At 44.8% G+C, this 22500-nt stretch overlaps 1 protein-coding gene across 1 annotated transcript in view; it reads left to right on the top strand.

Annotated features, from left to right (window-relative positions):
• MAU2 (MAU2 sister chromatid cohesion factor) overlaps positions 1–22500 on the top strand; it is a 2634229-nt gene that overhangs the window by 2610861 nt on the left and 868 nt on the right. Inside the window, exon 19 of the mRNA XM_044090765.1 lies at positions 21428–22500. This exon is cut by the window's right edge and continues 868 nt beyond it. Coding sequence (XP_043946700.1) covers positions 21428–21502 — 75 coding nt within the window. The 3' untranslated portion in view covers positions 21503–22500. The remainder of the gene's footprint in view (positions 1–21427) is intronic.

The raw sequence follows: 22500 nt of genomic DNA, 5'->3' as shown, positions 1-22500 counted from the left end.
GGTACTTCTCTAACTTAGGCACAAGCAAATGCTGATTGCAGTTCGTATTTTCAAGCAGTCTTTGTTCTAATTATCTATAGCTTCTGCAGCTGTGTATTTTCTCACAGCACAAGCGGAACTCCTTGTCTAAGTCTCATAACATTAATACAAGTGATATTGTTCTATTCATTATTTTCCTGGCAAGCAGAAATTATCTGCTTTCCTGTAAATTTCCAAAGCATAAGCAAAGATTATAGCTGCGCATATTTCATAACAATACAAGGTTAGAAAGCTTCAGGAATTCGTACAGATTTATGTAGTGTGAAATAGAATAAATGTGTTAACCCTTTTCAAGCCTTAAATGCAGTAAGCATATTACTAATACATACACTAATACATATTTTTCTGACATTTCCCCCCTTTTAATACTTTTATTCTACTTTCAAAATAAGCATAAACAGTTCTTTTTTCTTCCCCGAACCTCTTCCCACTTAGGATTTGCAGTTGAGAGTCATTCAGTTTAAACTTATGAAAGCATTTTCAATCTTTTAACAGTTCTTCAAACTCAGTACTTTGATATAAGGTTTCAGAAACTGACATGTGTATAAAGTCTTTAATCAGTCTTTTCATGCAGGGGATGCCACAGCAAACGCATACTTCCCAGTAGGAGCATTCCTACACAAATGGCAATCAGGATGTTCATTAGGATAGTACCCCACCCCCCAAACCATTTCTGGAAAAAGTCCGTCAGTGGGTTTGGTCCTGGTTTGGTCATGGCCGACACTTGCTGAATTACCTCAAGTTGATTGTCTATCTCGTGTTTATGGTCAGGAATATACGAACAGCACTCCTCCTGGATTAAAGCACAAGTACCACCTGTCGCCGCTAGGGTGAAGTTGAGAGCCATGCGGTTTTGAAGCACTACAGTTCTCATGGCATTCAGTTCATCAGTCACCAATTCGAGAGCGGAAAAAGTTGCATTGCTCATTACTTCGAGAAGTTTTGACAGTTTTCTCAGCTCCCAGATCGATTTCACTGCTCCATATGCTGGTAATATGCCTGCCCACGATATAGCACTACCACTCAAGTCCATGTGTGTCAGTCCATTGCCTATAGAATGATGTTTTTTCCAACGTGCATCGATTTGCCCCACTGGATTCACAGGTTTCTTGACTTCTCGCCCATTCTGAATTTTTCCTCGAGGCAAAACTACAGTGTGTCGTATGGCCGGAACCAGGTAACCCAAAAAACAACTGCCGGACCAATTCTCAGGTAACCACTTGTATGCCTTTCTGCCACATACAAAACAACAGTCCTCTACTTTAGTAGTAACTGTGCTATGAATATACACTTGCCCTGCATGAAACATGTTTCTATCAATTATAGACAGTTGTTTATAAAGAACAGAATTATGTTTTACTTCATTAATTGTTTTGTGCATCAATTCAAGAAATGAATCATAGTTTGTATTACAATAAGAACCTGCATTGTTAGCTTTAGTGCAACATTTATAAGGAACAGTCACATTGCAATTGCTCCAACCCACCTGAACAGTATCATTTTTATAAAAACACACAGTTCCCTTTTGTGGAACAGACAAGTGCAATGCTATCTTGTCTTGTGATGTAATGGTTGAAGTATCATAAATCAAGTTTTCCCAGGTCTCATTGACCCCTAGGGGGACTGTAGTCATTAATAACCCCCCGTATGCTGTCAGCAAAGTTGTGCAAATCCAGCAATTCGAAACATTGAAAGTCTCAGCATACACATATTTAATTGCCTGGTAAGTGTTGAAGTTTGGATGCCAGTCTGAGTAACGCTTCACGTTTTTTCAGTTCAGTTTGTGTGGCTGGAAAAAGGAATGGCCACAACAAAAAGATTATTGTCACTAGTACAGTTAACAGGATGATTATGCAATACTTCTGAGGAGGTTGTTCTGCATTCCTGTTTTTTCTGGATTCTGTCATTTTTGCTCTTGACATGTGACAAGATTTTTGTCCAGTTTAAAGTTCTTAACTAGTTTGCAGTGTGTCAGGTGGATCCACGAGGCACGCTCTGCGATCTTGACTGCAGTGGGTGTTGACAGAAGCACTTGATATGGACCTTCCCACTTTGGTGACGTCCAATTCTTCTTCTTTATTGTCTTCACCCAGATCCAGGTACCTGGAACCACTGCCACTTCTGATGGTCTGGTTTGTTCTTTATCTGAAACAGAATTTGACTTTATGGCTGACATAATTAAACACAACTTTCAGTATTGTTTTACAGTAGATGTTACTCAGATTTTCTGCTGACATGATTGGATTTCTGAAAAACATTTTGAGAAAAACAACCTGGCCTTGGTGGGCCCTAGCCCGTTACAAGCTTCTATTGTGTAGTTCTAATACATGTGTTACATTTCAAGGTACTTCTCTAACTTAGGCACAAGCAAATGCTGATTGCAGTTCGTATTTTCAAGCAGTCTTTGTTCTAATTATCTATAGCTTCTGCAGCTGTGTATTTTCTCACAGCACAAGCGGAACTCCTTATCTAAGTCTCATAACATTAATACAAGTGATATTGTTCTATTCATTATTTTCCTGACACAAGCAGAAATTATCTGCTTTCCTGTAAATTTCCAAAGCATAAGCAAAGATTATAGCTGCACATATTTCATGACAATACAAGGTTAGCTTCTGCAATTCATACAGATTTATGCAGTGTGAAATAGAATAAATGTGTTAACCCTTTTCAAGCCTTAAATGCACTAAGCATATTACTAATACATATTTTTCTGACAATAAACAATCCTACTTTGGTTTGTGATTTATTGATCTTTACTGTTAAGTGCAACTGCAAGCGATAATGAGCAGTAGTTACTGCGGGCCTTCGCATGAGACATAACGAAATTGCATCTTTTGTCTGACTTGCAGAACTTGTGCAGTCAGAACAACTTTACTGTACATACATTAGTATTTAGCTGTGTATTCTGATTTTTTTGTCATAGAAGTTGATTTAAGTTCTCTTTGAATTCTGTGGTTTCTGATTTTGATTATTCTTTTTTTTTTTTACAATATTTTATTCATTTAAAGCTGAATATGGATTCCTTAAATGATCATGCAGTTAATGATTTGCTAATGCGCAAATATCTTGTAAAGTGTAATAAATGCTCTGCATATTTAAATACAACAGCTGATAACATATTTAAAGGTAACAGCTTGTGATCTGTGTTCCTCATGTCAAAAGTTGGATAATTTGCGTATCATTGTTAGAAGTAAGTCTAGACTTGATGGTTGCTCTTGTGCAATTGGCACGGCTTGGAAAACGGTTTCATGCATTGACTGGACTGGTAAGATAAATAATGTTAGGCAAAGAACAAATAGAACACATTTAGGAAATGATGCATCTATTGTCTGTAAAGATCATTCAACCCCTATAAAACAAGATAATGCCCCTGACAACTTTGGAATTCTGGATGCAAGTATTCATCAGTCTGAGGATCTGGATTGTTTAGAAAGAAACAAAAAAAGAAAGGAGGTTCACAACAAATAACGAGGAAGAAATTTTTATTTATTTTTATTTTACATTTCTTTACCGGGATGGTCCGACTGGGACAGTACGCATTTTCAGCAGAGGCCCAGGGAGAAAAGCTCCAGTCTAAGCTTACATACAAATTATCACAGTAAGTAATAGAAATGATAAACAAAATTGACAAAAAGAGTGAACACATTTACAGGATAAAAATATAAAAAAAATATATGCATAGTATCAAATAGAACAAGACTTTAAACACTTGAGTATAGACAAATATATGGTTAAATTTATATATGTGGAGGAACATAACATTAGTTAGGAAATTAAGCAGGGAGAATCACTTGGGCAAAGTAGTGCATAGTTAGTAATACTTCTGTAGTGAGAGTTGCAGCTAAGAACGTAACTTACTTCTAGAGAAGTAGTATTGTTAGAAGGGATATGTTATTAGTTAGTACATACAGCCAAATTGTATGAGTTAATTAACCTGGAGTGATACATGTGCAAAACCAGGATTCAAATAAGTGTCTTGTGAGAGATATTTTGAAATGATTGATTGCTTATGCATCTAATACTATGTGGAAAGGTATTCCAATTTTTAGCAACAAAGTTAGAGTAAAGATAGTTGCCTGCTGTATTGGATACGTTGGTTACTTGGAGTAAGTTTTTGTTAGATGATTGAAGAGTACGAATGTTAGAGTAGCATTTTAGATTTTTTAGGGAAGGTACATTGTCAGGACTGTGCATTATTTTGTGAGCCATTATTAATTGGTTATAGTTCATAAGATGAGGTAGTTCCAACCAAGACCGATTTTTTTTAGGCATTGACAGTGCTTGGTTAACTGTATGGAATCTGTTGCAAATTTGGCAATCTTATTATAACATGATTCTGATTTACTTCTGACTTTTTGAGGTTGGTAAGTATGGGGGATGCATATAAGAGTGAGGAGAGAATGCAAGTTCTACCTATGGCTATTCTTGCAGTGTCTGTTGTTTTTTTTTTCTATACATCATTCCCATTTTCTTGTGAATCTTTTTGATTGAAAGAAACTGAATGTTTCTAACGAGAATATGTACTAAAAAGGACACTGCCTTGTTACGTAACACACAGGTTACAGTGTGTGATATTTTTCTATCAGAAAACCTTCAGTCTACAGAAAAGGGCATCTTTCCAAAAGAGAAGGTAGAAAAGAGGTAAGGGACAGGTGAAAAGGAAGAAATTAAAATTGAACTTGGAAGGATTGAAGAACATTACTGTAAGAGAAAAGGAGACAGCTGTTGACTACATGACTCAAGCTGTGGATTTGCAATGCCAGCTGGATGAGAGTTTAATACACAATGAAAACAGTGGGATTGATAAGACTAATGGTGAAGCGCTATCCTTTGTAACAATTGATAGAGCAGATATTACTGTATTAGAGGTTGAAGATCTGCAGAACTGGTCAACAAAGCTATTCTTGTAATTGGAGATTTAATTATTAGAGGAACAGATACCTGTATTTGCAGAAAATATAATGAACATTGAATAGCGTTATGCTTGCTAGGATCAAAAATAGAATATGTGAGACAAGCCTTGGAATGTCTTAATGGAAGGAAGTACATAGCTGTTTTTAGTCATGTCGGTACAAATGATCTCATCCGCAAGGATTCTCTGTTAGTAGGGAGCTGCCAGCCCTCTTAGTATAGCTTGTACTGGTGTTAGGACATATTTTTCACAAATCACCTATAGAAAGGATTATCAGGTCACAGTGAATGAAGATTTTTTGAGTAAATAGCTACATGGAGAGTGTGTCCAGTTTTAAAAAAATGGAAATGTGTAGATCATCCAAGTACATTCTCACATGATTGATGTTATTGTTTGTGAAACATGGTTAAATAACAATGACTGGAATTCAGTTTGGTCAGTATTTAAATGTTTTTACTATACAAAACATTCTAAGAAAAAATCAGGTGGGGGTGTTATGATAGGGATCAAAGATAGTTATGAGACCTGTGATTATTACATGTGCAGTGATAACACCAATACTATAGACTGTGTGACTGTGACAATAAAGACAACGCTGGAACATATAACAATTGGAGTGTATAGACCACCAAAGTTAAGTGCAGATGACCTAGAGGAATTCATACATTTTTTGCATGAAACACAGGAGAGAAGAATATTAGCTGGGCACTTAAATTTAACAGAAACAGACTTGGAATAATGATTCAACAACATTAGTAAGGAAATTATTCACAATGTATTTTCAGGAGCAACAGTTGCTTCAGACTGTGTATTAAAAAAAAAAACAAAAACTACCAGGGGACAGAACATACTAGACATTGTGTTCCTAAAGAAATTATTATTTCAAGTCAAGTTTTACCACCATTTATGTGCAGTGATCATGGGGTTATAAAGATTAATTTGTTGCTAGATAATTCTGCCAAAGTGAAATCTAAACCAATGCACAGAAGGTTAATTGCAGATAATACTTCAACAACCTGATAACACAAACATCCTCTTAGAAGTACCTGTTAAAGCATATTTGCTATATGCTATATGTCCCTTCTTCAGAGTCTGTGGTTCTTAGTGAATGTAGTCTATGTTGACTCCTTCCCAGGACTTGGCCTTCCTAGGCTGCAGGTTAAACACTCCTCTTATGCTGATTTTCCTTCCACAAGACAAAGGTCCAGCCTCCATGTACTGTTAGTCCCTGCTTTCTTCTTCAGTTCTGCCTTGCAAGGAAAATTCTCAGAGCTCTGGTGTTTATGGTTGCTTCCATCCCAGTGACTCTTTTTGCAGAACTGCATATAAGAAACATCCAGTTGTATGTAAAATCTCTGTGGTCTTGACATTGTCACCCTTTGGACACTCCAATCCCATTAGTTCCTTTTTTGAAAAGTGTGTTATAGTAGTGGATCACTCAGGTACAGCTTAATCCAGGGCTTCATTCAGATAAACGGTTCCCAATCAAGAATTGCACACAGATGCTTCATACCTGCCCTGGAGTGCATGGACAAGCTCCTTAAATGTTTAAGGTGTACCCCAAAACAGACAAAGGAGCACATCCTTGTGAAGGAAATTAAGGCACTTATTTGGGGCTTGTAGATTTTTTCACACTCGTGAATTCCAGGTCCCCCCAGGATCTTCACAGGCAGTACAACTGCCATGTGGTATAGAAACAAGCTGGGGGGGGGGTCTTATTAGCGTATAAGGCCAGCTTATAAAAGCAAATCTGTCCCTACAAGCAATCTACCTTCCCTCACAGGCTACTCTCTTTGGCAGATTTTCCAAGCAGAGATGTGGAAGACCCAAAGGAATGGATGCTGAACAGGGAGATCCTCCTAGACACATAGTCCTTAAATGGGGGTATTCCTAAGACTTGTTTGTATCTATTCACAACAAGCAGCTCAGGCTGTTTTCCTCCAGGATTCCTTTTTCCCAAGCCTGGAGGATGGATGCCATGTCCTTTCCTTGGGTAGAGAAGTTTCTTTGCCTTCCCTATGAAGGCTGTGTTAAAGATACAGAGGAAGAAAGCAAAAAATCGTGCTGGTTACTCCCTATTGGCCCAGACAGCCCTGATTCCCCCTTCTCCATCATCTGTCCAGAGGTCAACAACACATGCTGCCCTACAGAGTGGGCCTCCTCACACACAACAGGGATATGTCCTCCTGTTCTCATGTTGCAGTATTCTCACTTGTGGGATCCTCTGCCTCAGGTGACCCGAACATCCTGCTCCTATGCAAAAGCTTAAGCCTGGTTGCTGTAAGATGCATGGTACATCACACGCAGGGCCGTAAACGTGAAGTCTGCACACACAGACCTCAGAACATCTGTGCCACAATCGAACGTCAGCTTGCCCGCTTCACTCCACAGTACAGAAGATGTCTTCAGATAAGTACCCCGTTGGGGAATTTTTTTTTATTTTTTTTTTTGCTTGGGCTTAGGTTGCTGCTGTTCTTTATATAGCCAATGTCATCTAGAAAGGGGGAAATGCAAGTCTGGCTGCTATATTCTGCACAAGGATTCCCATGAACTGTGTTCTGCTTAGGCCAATCCCACGACTATACAGACCTGTAGCATTTGTCAATCATTCGTCCTGAAAACCTTATGCAGTCACTTGGCAGCCCTGAAACTATTTGTTAAAAACCAATGACTCAAGCGTTTAGCCCTAGGCATGGAACCTGAATAAGCTATTGAGGTGGAGCCGCCTAAAAAGAAGGCCAAGGTTTCAAGGCCTACTATTACTCCCCCTCCGGACGTCCCACCAGCTAACTCTCTAGGGGCTAAGGGACGTCTGGATGAACTGGCAACTTCAGTGTGTACCTTGATGGAAGCTGTCCTTGAATCTCCAACTGGCACGTCCATGGAGGTTACTGTGTCGTCTGCTCCTGCTGATGTTGCGGTGGAACCAGGCTTCTCTGGATGGCTGCTTACGATGACAGCACTAGGCTGCACTCCCACAAGCTTGACGCCTGATCCTTGGCCTTCTTCACAAACAGCCACTAAGACGACTACTCTAAAAAGGAAACACAAAACAAAACATATGTCTTCCACTACTAAAGAGCAGCCAGAGTGGCAAACCTTTTCCCAGTCCTTGGCTCAGGCCTCTATGGCTCTCAGGCCCACAGCTTCACTTGCCTTGCCTACCCTCCGCCCTAGGCCAGCTTCAGTTACCTCTGTTCAACCTGCCCACATCCAGGAAGAAGATTCTTCCTCCTCTGATGATGATGAATCTCTTGCATACACCTCCCAAATAGCTTCTCCCCTAGAGTACTGTTCCCCAGATGAGGACTCCTTGGTCAGAGACTCCCACCTGTAGATATTACCTTTGGAGAAACAATCTCCAAAATGGAGTACTTCAAGTGGGATGCCACTCAAATGACTGAGGTGCAAAATAGATATTTTGAACTCCTACAGATGGAGTCCCCCTCTCCCTCTGCTATTAACCCTGTAATTCCAGCCTTCCTGGATGCATTTGCTTCAGCATCCAAGACCCCCTGAATCACAGCCTCCAGCTCCTAAAAGACCACATAGGTTTTACAAAAGTGCCTGATTATCACAAGTACCTCATTAAACCACCCATGGTGGACCCAGCTGTTATTGTAGTGGCTCCAGACAGACAGTTCAGGCACATCCTATCCTCATCCCTTCTGCCATCCAACAAAGACAGTTAAGGTCATGGACAGACTGGGGTAAAAAGATTTATACTACTTCCACCCTGGCCGTTAGTCATGAATTATCAGATTCACATGGTTGAATATGCCTTTGTTCTCCCAGGCAACTTCCATGTTTTTTCCTTTCCTGATTCGCCTACTAAACCTCAGGTGGTATCTAAGCTCTCCTTAACAGCACAAGTTGCCAGGCATTCTATAAAATGCAGCTGTGATGTTGTTGGCTTCAGCCAGATCTGCTGCCTCAGCTTCTGTACTGCACAGATATTCCTAGCTCAGATTACAGCCACTCCATGATGATTTTAAAAATAAAATCTTGGATGCACCTTTAGACAAATTCCTGTTTGGCAAAGTCTGCAGAACTATTTAAAAAACCTACAGGAAAAAAGCAAGGAACTCTAGGACTTCGAACATTTATTGGTCTCACCAGTTCCAAAGTTCTATAGAAACTACCCCGCTAAACCCTCATTTGTCTGGAGGGCTCCTCCCCCTTCCTCCTGAAAACACAGGAAAGGGTCTAGAAAAACAGCATCCCCCAGGAATGCCTCTGCATAGCCCAACCCCAGGAAGCCCTTTCAAGATAGCCCCACCAATGTGAGACTGCCTAAGTCACCTTCCTCTCTCCCACCCGCCTCTCTCACTGTCTACCCATCTGGCAAGAAATCACTTCAGACTGCTAGGTCTTATCCATCATGGAAAAAGGGTACTTTATGACTTGGCAGGAAAAACCCCAACCACAAGGCATACCCTTTCCTCCCAAAAACCAGCTCCACCTAATACCCCAGATCATCCTACATCTGCTTTCACAGAGAACCATAAAAAGGGTCCCCAAAGACCAAGAAGGACTGGGATTCTATTCTAGGTTTTTTCTGGTCCCCAAAAAGGATGGCCCTTGGAGGCCCATCTTGGATCTGTCCCTGTAAAACCCTTTACTGCAGGTTCCATCCTTCCACATGCTATCCCTTCAAACACTTACCCAGTGCGGTTGTGGCCACTTTGGACTTGAAGGCATACCTCCATATCCCCATCCACCCCCACTACAGGAGGGTTTTACACTTTGCTATGCCATCATCACATTTTCAGTTTGCTCCCTTGCCCTTTTGTACATCTGCTGCACCAGGGGTCTTCACAAAGTATCTCACCCCAGCATTAGCCTACTGCAGAACAAAAGGCATTCAAATCTACCCGTACCTGGACGACCACCTCATTCTAGCAGAAGAGGTAAGTACTCTCAGGGTTGACTTAAAATTCACTATTTCCCTTCTCCAGCGTCTAGGGATTACTCTCTATCTGTCAAAATCCCCTCTTACTCCAACCCAAAACCAAATCTTTTTGGGTTGCAGAATACAGACAGTCCTGATGAAGGCTTTACTTCCTCAAGACAAAATCTCCTCCCTCAGCAGTTTCTTCCAGGAGTTGCTTCTTGTCAATCGCATCTCGGCTAGGCAATTCCTTCGGCTTCTAGGCCTCATGGCAGCTACTTTTCCTTTCTTGCCCTGCCCAGGCTACACATGAAGTTCCAGTGGTACTTGAAAGATATCTGCTCCCAACACAATCACCCCTTGGAATTCCAGGTGGCCTTCCTACCCTGCCTAAAGACAGAGTTGAGGTAGTGGATCATAAACCAGAATCCAGGCCTCCCCCTCCAACCCCCCAAACCAGTGCGGTTCATGCACACAGATGCCTCAGATGCTGGAGGGATAGATTCATCACCCAAAGACTCCCTATGCTGTGGAATAAAATCCCGGTATATGTGAGGCAGAGCACCTCGCTGGCCTTGTTCAAGAGAAATCTTGACCAATGGATGGGAGATCGCAGATATACCCCAGGGATTACCTCAGTGTCACTGCTCAACAGAGGCACAGCAAAATAATGGGTATAGTTCCCCATACTAAAGGGGTGGCGTAAGCCACAAAACTATGGGCTAGGCTTGTAAATGCCCTCAGGCAGATAGCCTAGTATGAACCTATGAACCTACTATGAATGGTCTCAAGTTTCAGGCTCAATGGGAGCCCTTGCTCCAGAAAAAGTGCATCAGTGTGAGGGAAATGACTGCTCTTCTAGCCCTAAAGACCTTCCTTCTTGTGATACAGGTAGCCCCCCTCCAAATCTTCACAGACAACACAGCTGTGATGTGATACAGCAACAAGCAGGGGAGGACCAGATCCTACTTACTGTGCAGGCTTGCAACACAGGCATGGGAGCTGGCCACCCAGTACAATATCACACTGCAGGCAGTGTACATTCCATCTCAAGACAACTATCAGGCAGATCCCCTCAGCAGATCTTTCTCTTAACATCACAATTGGATGTTGCACAGAGATGTGTTCTCTGATGTTGTCCACCAGTGGGGCACCCCACAGGTAGATCTGTTTGCCTCTCCTCAGAACAGACAACTTCAGCCTTTCTGCTCCAGAATCCCCTCCCCACTAGCTTGGAGAGTGGATGTCTCTTTGATTTCTTGGAAGGGGGTGTTCCTTTATGCCTCCCCCCCTTCCCCCTCATTCAGAAGGTCCTGTTAAAAATCCAGAAGGACAAGCCAAAAACCTTACTAGTGATTGGTCAAGGCAGTATTGGTTCCCCTTCTATCTCTTGCCAAGGGCAATCACCACAAGTTGCCTCACAAGGTGGACCTACTCACAACAGAAGGGATCCCTCATTCGCCCACTCCATAAACTCCTGATCCCTTTCAGACACCTTTATTCATAGGACATGCTTTCTATACTGCAGGAGGCCAGGAAACCCACTACCGGGAGATCCTTTGTTTCAAAGTGGAAAAGGTTTTCTAGTTGGTGTCTACAAAGGCACCTAGATTCCTTCAAATCAGATGTCCTAGTCCTAGCCTGTGTGTGTGAGCTTCTTAAATCAGAACATTCATACTTTTCAGTGAAAGTACACATCTGCCATGTCAGCCTGCTTACCTATAAGACCCACTACTGCTGCTTTATAGGTTGGAAGTCCGACTTTTTCTGAAGGGGGTCCTCCATATCAGACTACCTAGAAAACCAAGCCACCCTCCTTGGTATTTGAACTGTGTGCTGGAAAAACTTACCACTGCCCCTTTTGAACCTGCAACCCCTGCTTTACAAATGTGTACCTGGAAGACTGTCTTGTTAGTAGCTCTTACTTCAGCTAGAAGAAAATCTGAATTGCAAGCACTTGTGACCTCTCCACCCTATACTGTCTTCCACAAAGACAGGGTATCTATCTCCGTACCAACCCCTCCTTCATGCCCAAAGTGGTCAATGAACACCCCCTCAACCAGTCTGTTCACTTACCCACCTTTTTCCCTTCGCCACAAAATGGCAGAGTGTTTTACTCCCTTGATGTCCACAGGCAACTAAGATTTTATCCAGACAAGACTAAGAACATTAGAAGGTCCAATTAGCTCTTTGAATCTTTGCTCCCCAGGGCCCTGGAGAAAGCTGTATCCAAACAGACTGTATCCTCCTGGATACGCAAGACTGTTTCCTTCTTTTACTCTTTCCATGGTAAGGACTTAGCCCACTCAGGGAAATGTGCATTCTACTAGACCTCTGGCCTCTTCTGGGGCTTTTCTTCAAGGGCCTGGATATGGCTACCATTCTAGAGGCAGTCACATAGTCCTCTGTACATGCCTTCACCAAGCATTACAAGTTGGGACAGCATCTCCAGACCAGAGCAGGATTTGCAAGGGCCATCCTCCACGATTTCTTGGTAACTGCTACCGCTTCCTCCACCCTTTCTTCTACTTGAGCTGTGGTACTCTACCACAAGTGAGAATACTGCAACATGAGAATAAAGACTTAGATTAGTTGTGCAAAATCTTGCCATAACCATAGATGTCCTTCTCTTCCATGTTGCAGTATTACTGCCCTCCCTCCTGTCCCCCTTCATGATATTTTCCTTCTGGATGGCATCACTCTTGTTCTCTTTAAACTGTTGTCTGACTAGGCAGGCAGTTTTGAGGTCTGTGCATGCAAACGTCTCATTTATGTTCCATGGTTCATGGCCCTGAGTGTGATGTCCCATGCATCTTACAGCAACCAGGCTTAATGAGGCAGAGGATCCCACAAGTGAGAGAGCTGCAATATGGAAGAGAAGGATATCTATGGTTATGGTAAGATTTTCCACAACTAATCTTTCTGCATCATCCCCAACCTTCTGTGTCTCAGCCTGTCAGTGTTAATGATAAAATTGGGATCCCTTTTTGACACCAATTTTCTGAGTACATGCTAGAGGTTCTCACTGGCAGGTTCTTTTTCTGGAGGCTGGATTCTTTGTCAGCTGTCTCAAAAAGATTGACCAAACTGCAGTCTCTCATTTTAAAAGTTCTGCACAGTGCTCCATAGGGAGACGAGCCTTAAGACTATCCCTAAGGTTGTTTCTGCCTTTTTTTGTCTTAGCCCACAAAGTGGGGTAGAAGAAAGGCAATACTTGCTGGATCTGAAGTAGGAGATTCATTTGTCTGCAACCTGTGGGTTATGGATCCGATATCAGATCCGAACCGGCATGGTTTATCCAGCTATGGATCTGAGCTCCTAGCTCCTCCCCTCACCCATAATGCCCTGCTCTCCCTACATGACCTCAGATCTAGTTTGCCGCGCTGGTAACCAGTTGGATCGTCTTGAGCTCTTCAGCTAAGTGTTTCTAAAACTCTTAAAAAGTTTCAGATTACTTTCTTTCTTTTAGTTAATTCTGTGTGATTGTGTTAGGTTTCCTTTAGGTTTTTGATAGTTTTGGGTTAAAATTTTACCTCTAAAATTTTATCTTTAATTCCCTCCCCTCGCTGGTTCGGAGTTTTGTTTGAGTGTGTTGTATTGGGGCCTTGTGTGCATGCTAGTTTAGCACTAATTACTTGTTTTTTTCTTTTTGGTTAAAAAAAAAAAAAAAAACTTTAGTTATGTCAGAAGCCCCAAAGGCAATTTTTTCGAAGTGCTCCGAGTGTGGCCATAAGCTTTCCCCTGCTGATGGCCACACTCTGTGCGTTCGATGCCTTGGGGTTGAACACCTCACTTCTGGATGTTCCATTTGTGCAGGGTTCAACCCCAGGGCATTGAAGGAGCGGAGGTCGAAGCTGGTCCTGGCGGGACTTCTGCCCCCGGACTCGGCTTCGGCCTCCGCTCCCGTGGTGGGTACTGTTGCTACAGTCCCCTCCTTGCCTGCTCCCCCTCCTCCACCTGGGACTCAACCTCCCGCTGCTGGGTTGGAGGAGAGGGAGGCCAGAAAAAAGGACTGGAGAGAGAAGCACCACAAGCGGTGGGCCGAGACCTCTGTTTCGGCCCCGCCAGCTAAGCGGGCTTCTCCTCCGGCCTCCTTGGCTGCTGGCTCCCCCCCCCCCCTCGGCTCCGGTCCCCGTGCTTTTCACCGGGGCCTGAGGAGGAGGAGACCCGATCTCCCTCCGTCGAGGCTATCGAGGCAGCACTCAAGGCCTACCTCGGTAGCCTCTTCGAGGTCGACATATAGCCTTTCCGACACCGATCTAGACCGGATGATGAGAAGGTTCATCCAGGCCCAGATGCAGATGGGAGTGCTCCTGCCTCCCCCCCTCTGGGGGGGAGCTCTACCCCATTTTTCAAGCCCATAGCTCCTTCTCCGACCCGCTACCCGGGTTCGGAGCATTCGGAGCCGGGCAGCTTAGGAGCCGGGGGTGGGTCGGCGCCGATAGTACTAGGTACTTCGGATCCGACCCTGCCCTCAAGTGTTTCGGATCAGACCTCTCGGAGCCTGGCTCTGAGCTTCGGATCCGGGGGACTCAGTGTGCCTTTGGCGCCGGCTGTGTCGGAGCGCACTGGTCCCTCGGATCCGAGTGTCTCGGCACCGGTTCCGATCCACTCTTCGGATCCGAGGGGGAGCCGACTTTTGGATCCTTTGATCGAGGCTGGCTCCCCTTCGGCTTTTGATGTAGTGGAGAGGGCTCTGTTGAAGGCTTCCGGACCCCCGGCACTTGCTTCGGCTCCGTCCCGCACTCCATCTGCACTGGGTCAGGCTTCCGCCATCCGGCCACTGGGACAGCCCGCTTCAATGCCCCAAGCTGTTCCATTGGAACAAGACACTGCTTGCGAGGGCTCCTCGGACAGCCCCCCCCCCGAGGAAGCACCTCGCACACGCGTAAAAGGAGGCACATAGACTCCCTGAGTCTTTAACTGAAGACACGGATTTGGAGGAAGGGGAAGGCTCCCCAAGATCACCCCCCGAGGATGTCTCCTTTGGAGACATCATGGAAATGCTTCACATAAGGGGTGGGTGGTCTGCCCCTAAGTCTTCCTCGGACGAGTCCGTGTTCTTGGAGGCATTCGAAGTGGGCCCGTCTACCTCTTGGGTGTCCCCTCCTGTCGACCCCCTGGTGGACCTTATTACCACCAGGGCGTGGAAGGAACCGGACACCGTGGAGCCAATCCCCAAAAGGCCAGACAGAATCCTTAGCCCCCCTGCAGACCATGCCCACTGGAGTAAGGGACCTCCGGTAGATGCCATGTTGACGGCAGCAGCCACCAAGAGGGAACTTGCCCAGGAGAGTCCCTCAGTCCATCTTCCGAGCAAGGAGTCTCGGATGATGGACCGCTTGGGGAAGCGAATGTTTAGTTCAGCGACCTTCTCGGTGAGGGCGCTCAACTATCTGGCACATGTTATCAGGATGCAGCGCGATCTTATTAAAGAATACGCTGCATCCCCCCCAGAGTCCATGTCGGAGGAGGACAAACTTTTGCACTCCACCCGTATGGCCACTCTTCGGTCCGTGACGAATACCTCTATGCGGTTGCTGTCCCATGCTACTGAGGGAGCCGCTAGAGCTGCAGGAGTAGGCCTAGTCACTAGATGCCAGGCCTGGCTCCGCCATTGCGATTTCACGGAGCCCTTCAAGGCATCTTTCGCGAACGCCCCCTTCGATGGTTCTGCCCTTTTTGGCAAAATGGTTCGCGACACCTTGACCCAGAGCGAGAAGGACAGGAAGACGCTGTCTGCCGTCGGAATCCGCTTCTCTGTGCCCCAGAGGTCCTACTCTAGGAACCAAAAGGGCCAGAAGAAGATGCGGTTCCGGAAGTTGCAGCAATCCCAACCAGCTCCGGACAACCAGTCCTTCCGTGGCAGAGGAGAACAGAGAGGATGCCGCCTAGCGGCATGGGAGTCCATAACATCAGACCGCTGGGTCCTCCGCATTATATCCAGAGGATACAAGATCCCCTTTCATCATGTCCCAAAGCTAAAATCCCTCCCCGACGTTCCACCCAGTCAGTGGGAGGCCGCTTCAGCAGAAATTGGCCATCTGCTGAGGAAAAGAGCCATCCAGCCCGTCCCCCCAGACCAGATCGGATCAGGGTTCTACTCCAGGTTCTTTTTAGTGCCAAAAACGACGGGGGACCAAAGACCAATTTTAGACCTGTCCCTATTAAACCTGTCAGTTCCCAAGGAAAAGTTCCAGATGGTCACTTTGCAATCCATCCTCACCCTCCTGGGAGAGAATCACTGGATGTGCTCTATAGACCTCAAGGATGCGTACTACCACATACTGATGGACAGACATTCCAGGAGGTTTCTTTGCTTCCGGCTGGGAGCCAGTCACTACCAGTTCAGGGTCCTTCCCTTTGGTCTCACCACAGCCCCCAGGGTGTTCACCAAAGTATTAGCAGTGGTTGCGGCCCACCTGAGGCTTCAGGGGGTGCAGGTCTTTCCGTACCTGGACGACTGGCTTCTCACCGCCCCAACAAGGCATCTACTATCCTTGGCGCGAGACTCCTTTCTTCATCTAGCTCCCTCCCTGGGCATCACGATAAACGTAGCAAAATCCAACCTGGCCCCTACTCAGTTGATAGAATTTATAGGTGCCAGGTTAGACACGAGGGAGCTAAGAGCCTTTCTCACAGCCGACAGAGTTCGGAATCTGCGACTCCAGGTGCGGGCCATCCTCCACTCCAGTTCAGTTCGGCGGAATTGGTCCTGAGGGCTCTAGGGTCCATGGCGGCAGCGATATCTCTTCTTCCACTCGCCAGGTTCAACATGCCGGTCCTTCAGTGGACACTTCAAGTTCAGTGGTCTTACCTTGCTCTCCCTCTGCATCATCCCATTGTGATCAGCAAGGCTTGCAAGCAGTCTCTCTTGTGGTGGCTCCATTCTCAGGATCTCCACGGAGGCTGCCCCTTTTGTGCTTCTCCCCCTCTCGCCACGGTGACCACGGACGCCTCCCGCCTCGGGTGGGGGGGGGTTTGCAGGCCGGATGGTCCAAGGCACGTGGAACGACTCAGAGACCTCCCTGCATATCAATGTTCTAGAGATGAGAGCAGTGCTCTTGGCGTTGCGAGCACTTCAGGCCTTTCTTCCCCTGGGAACAATTGCGATACAGTCAGACATGTCGGTGGTCTGGTACATCAACAAACAGGGGGGAACCAGGTCTTATCCTTTATGTCGAGAAGCCATGAGAGTGTGGGAATGGGCGATCTCCACCAACCGCTTTCTCATCGCAACGCATATTCCGGGTCGGTCCAACATCCTTGCGGACAAGCTCAGTCGCACCATTCTCTCCCCGTATGAGTGGTCTCTCAATGCTCAAGTAGCGAAACGTATCTTCGCACAGTGGGGAACTCCTTGTTGCGATCTCTTTGCATCTCCCTTAAACACCAAGTGCGACAGTTTTTTCGCTCTAATCCCTCCTCCAGGGGATTCCCCGAGAGACGCTCTGGTGCATGCTTGGCCTCCCGGTCTTCTTTACGCTTACCCCCTTTGCCTCTGATGCTCCAGGTTCTTCAGAAAGCCTCTCGGTTGGGGTGCAGAATGATCCTCATTGCCCCATTCTGGCCTCGACAGATCTGGTTCCCTTACCTAAGGTCTCACTCGGTGAATCCACCTTGGATTCTAGATCCCATTCCGGATCTGATATCACACCCATCGAACCTACTAACTCCGAATCTGGACAACCTGAAGCTAACTGCTTGGCTGCTCCAGTTCCACTCCTAATTAGGACTCCCGGTATCTCGTCCCCCATTAAGGCCATCCTGGTAGTGGCTCATAAACCATCTACCAGAAAAGTTTACCGCAGTAAATGGAAACGATTCTCCATTTGGGTGGAGCGACAGGGTCTAGATCCCTTCACGGTTCCCCTTCCTCTGGTGCTAGACTTCCTTACCACTCTTTTTAATGATGGTGCCAGTAGTTCCACGGTCAAAGTGCAGCTTGCGGCCATTTCTCACTATCATGTTGGTCATGACTCTGGACCGCTTATGTCTGCCAAATTATGTAAAATCTTCCTAAAAGGCACCTTTCTCCTTAGACCCCCTGTCAAGCAAGTGGTTCCACCATGGGATCTTTCCTTGGTTCTTCAGGCCTTGACCGCTCCCCCCTTCGAGCCTGCGGCCACAGTAGATCTTAAATTCTTATCCCTCAAGACTGCTTTTTTAGTAGCCATTACTTCGGCCAAAAGAGTTTCGGAACTTCAAGCCTTATCCATGAAGCCGCCTTACTTGGTCTTCCATCCGGACCGCGTATACCTCAGGACCAATCCCTCCTTTCTTCCTAAGGTAACTTCGGAAGCAAACATTAATCAGTCCATCAACCTCCCTGTTTTCTTTCCTAAATATCAGAACAAGGGTGAATACAAGCTGCATTCCTAGGATGTTCACAGGCAGCTTCGTTTTTATCTTAACAGGACAGCTGGTCATAGGCAATCCAACCAATTGTTCATTTCCTTTGCCAAATTCAATCTGGGTAATCCAATTTCCAAAGTCTCCTTGTCACGCTGGATTTCGCAGTGTATTCTTTTAGCTTACCAAGCTTCTGGGAGGCCCGCACCGGAGGGAGTCCATGCCCATTCGACCCGGTCAGTTTCTACCTCAGCGGCCTTTAAAGCTAGGATTCCTCTGGATGACATTTGTTCAGCAGCCACTTGGGCGTCATCTCATACCTTTGTTTCTCATTACAAGCTGGATATCACATCTAGAGGTAGAGCATCCTTTGGCTCCGCGGTGCTCCGGAATATCCTTCCATGACGGCCACCCAAGATTCAGGTAGCTGGGGACTCTGTCCCACAGGTTGCAGACAAATGAATCTCCTACTTCAGATTTAGAAGTTATGTACTTACCATAACGTTCCATCTGAGTAGGTGGATTCATTTATCTGCAACCATCCCGCCCTCCTATCCCCCTGGCCTTGTCAGTTTCCTGCATAGAATGTGTTACCCGTTTCTAGGGTATTTTGATACAGGGCAAACTCGATCTGAGGTCATGTAGGGAGAGCAGGGCATTATGGGTGAGGGGAGGAGCTAGGAGCTCGGATCCATAGCTGGATAAACCATGCCGGTTCGGATCCGATATCGGATCCATAACCCACAGGTTGCAGACAAATGAATCCACCTACTCAGATGGAACGTTATGGTAAGTACATAACTTCTAATTATGCATGGGCAACTTTGTTGTTTTGCATCAGTGAAAAGGATGTCTGGTAGTTCACTTTCATGTTCTTTCCAGGCAAGAAGATAGGCCATTTTCCAACTAAAAAAAAAAATAAAAAAAATAAACATTATGTAAGTGGCTGGTTAGATACCTGCATTACTTTTTGTGAGATAAATGGAAAAGCCCTAAAGGGTCCAGTTAGACTCCATTTTACCAGGGCAGCAACCATCACATCCACCTTTTGTAAAAATGTATCCAGAGCATCTGTGTGGCAGCCATGTTAGACATGTGTGTATACCTTTCCCAAACATATGCAGGATATTCAGTCCAAGAGTAAGGCAAGATTTGCTGTTGCAGTCCAACACGGCATGCTGTAGTAGCCACCACCTTGTGGGCTTCTGACTTATATCCGTCATACTGCAGAACTGATCCTTGACAGTGAACATAGTACAATTGTGAGAGCATATTCGGCTTCAGTTTAGATGTTCAGGCATTAGAATGTGCAGTGGTGTGTGCTCCTACTTTCTTGCTTATGAATGGGCTTAATTTTCACTACCTTGAGTACCTATGCTGTGAAAGATGGTAACCTATCAGTACGCTTGCAAATAAGTATATGATCATGCACTTTAAAAAGGCAGATGTTCGTTACTAGAGTAAATAAGCTTAGAGTTCCTGTCCATTCCTCACCATCATTAAGACGAAGCATGTCTAAAAAGGTGTTCAGTTTAGGTGATGGGGAGCTTTCCAATTACATACCCTTAGCTAAGGGAACTTTACTGTTATTTTAAAGAACTGAAAGTGATGGAGGTTGCTTTCTGTCTCATTCATACATCAGTCTGATGTCCTGGACTAGGAGATGAGTCCATGTCCACTCTAGGGATGTTGGGAAAGTCAGACTAGAAAGGCAGCCATCTGCTTGGGTAAAGTCTCACGGGTTAAGTAATGATACTGTAACAGCGCTGTTACTACACAGTCATCTGTTATGATGAGCGTAGTTACACAACTGTGCTTGGGACATCACTGTAACTGTATAGCTACCACTCATCTGCTCCCTAAAGAGGGAGTTATTGTATACTTGTGTATTGCACAGTTGTACTTTCTTATAGCAATGTTTTGTTTTACTAAGGACATTGCCTTGTTACATTTTCAAGTTTCTGAATGCCAGGAGTCTTGAGGAATTGAAGAAAGCTCCTAGGAATGTTAATTATGAGGCTTGTGTACAACCAGATTTCCATAAAACATCAACACGAGACCAACTTTAGTCTTTCCATGGACAGAGGCTGTGCTGAAAAAATCCTTATTTGTAAAAAGGAGAGAGAAGGTGGAGAAAACAGATGTTATGATTCACTTTTGTATTGATTTATCTTCAAAGATGTATCATGATGAATTTACACAGCTGTACTGTCCCCGTTCCCATATGCACAACAGTGACTCCGTAGTCATGAACTGCAATATGCGAGTGCCCCTTCAGCCTGGTCAAAAAGAGCTTTACCTAGAATTTTCTTCACAAACACAAATGCACAGTCATCTTCATAACTTCGGAGACTAACTCCATTATAATCCAAGTTTATGGATATCATTTGACATTGGGGTGTAAATATGTCTGCAGAAACTTCCTTATCCTGTAACGTCTGCCACATATAGTTGAAACCTGATCTCACACTATCAACTGATTTATGGTGATCCACATGTCACAGAGGTTTAACACGGTTGGTATTAATTGGCTGAAGTGACTGAGTTGTAGTGATAGTTTGCATGAATCACTTTGTGACTGCCTTCATTTACTACGCTGCCTTCTTAGATTTCCAAGTGTTTTATTAGTCATTGAATTCAAGAGTTTTATTGTTCTGCCATTTTTTGGGTCTATATTAAAAGACCGAAGAGGTGTTTCAGCAAACACCTCTTGGTCGACATGTAATGAGCGAACGCACTAAAGCATGAATGCTCAAAACAGCGGTTTCTTTCCCTGGAAAAGAAACCGCTAGCACAGAGACACACACACACACACACACACACACACACACACACACACACTTTAAACATGACGTGGGGGTCTGTGTCCCCCACACCCCCCCTAACTAAATATACCAACTCCGAGATCGCACTACAGTGAGGAAAGGGGCAAACACACGGGGATGGCCAAGAGATTTCTTTCCCAGGGGAAGAAATTGCTGTTTTGAGCATTCGCTCATTATGTCGACCAAGAGGTATTTGCTGAAACACCTCTTCAGTCTTTTAATATAGACCCCATTTTTTTAGTCTTATCAGTACAAAATAGATTTAGAAAATTTAAATTGTTTGGTGAAAGTAAAGTACAGCTGGATTCCACTGTAAAGCAGAGCTTTGCCTTTTAATATTAAATATATTATGCATAGTTGTCGTACTTCTTCAGGTCTGTAATAATGCTGTTTGTTCTTTTGCAGTGGACAGATGGAGCACCTCCTGTACAGTTCCAGGCTCAAAATGGACCCACCACAAGTTTAGCCAGCCTACTATGAACAGACTGTTTATACAGACATATTGTTGGTCTGCCTCTCTCATCACTTGTGAACTGGCGGTGGTGCATCATTTACAGATCAGTGTGTCTGGAATTCGTGATGCAAAATCCCTTTTTACATCTTGAAACACCCAGGCGATAATTGAGCAGTGCTGCGTGCTTGCTGTCTGAGCTGAACACTGATCAGTTGATGGACTTGGACATTGATCGCTGTTTTAATTTAAAGGAACCAGCTGGATGCCCGTAGGTCAGGCGGGTTGGGGGCTTTTGTTGAATCCTAAAGATGACAGAGTAAAAAACACGCGCCACTCCAGCCTGGAATGGAGGTTACTGCAGTATGCAGGGGAAACAGACGAACTCCTCTAACATAATAGAATGCTCTGTAGTTTGATGCGTGAGTGGTAGAAGCGGGGGAAATTGATTTTTGTTTGACATTTCAAAAGTTAAAATCTTCCTGCCAGATATGGGGAGACATGTTTCCATGTGGTCATCTTACCTTGGAGGAGTACTATAAGCACTGAAATTCAGAGTCCAGCCATTTAATGGTAAGACTAGGGTTTCACCCCTAAATGGGGACATAGCATCTCTTCATGATGCACTCTGTGGACTGTTGTGAAGACTGTCAGAGATTACAAGTTGGGAATGTGTGGTCCTCACACATTTGTGCACACCATGCTGTTCCTTAAGTGGTTTTGTTGAAAATTATTGGACTGAGGAACTCTGATAAACCTAAAGAGCTAGCACTTCCATGAACAGCGAATCACATTTTTTTTTTTTTTTTAAAGTAACCAGCCGTCACTTTAATTCAGTAGTCTTATATTCTCTTTCATACTGGATGAGATGTGGTGGAAATCTGGTGCTTGAATGTTGACATAAAACACTTTTTTGCATCTCAGCTTTTCAGCCCAAACTGTGACAACAGTGGTGAAGCCTCTTCAGAAGTACAGTGCATGTCTTCATGGGCAGTTTTGTGTCCTCCTCCGTTTTGTATTGGTGGTG

Source organism: Protopterus annectens, chromosome 13.part0, assembly GCF_019279795.1.
Source record: "Protopterus annectens isolate FY-2018-M chromosome 13.part0, PAN1.0, whole genome shotgun sequence".
Lineage (NCBI taxonomy): Eukaryota > Metazoa > Chordata > Ceratodontiformes > Protopteridae > Protopterus > Protopterus annectens.
The sequence above is the reverse complement of the archived record's forward strand: the minus strand, read 5'-3'. Positions and strand labels throughout refer to the sequence as shown.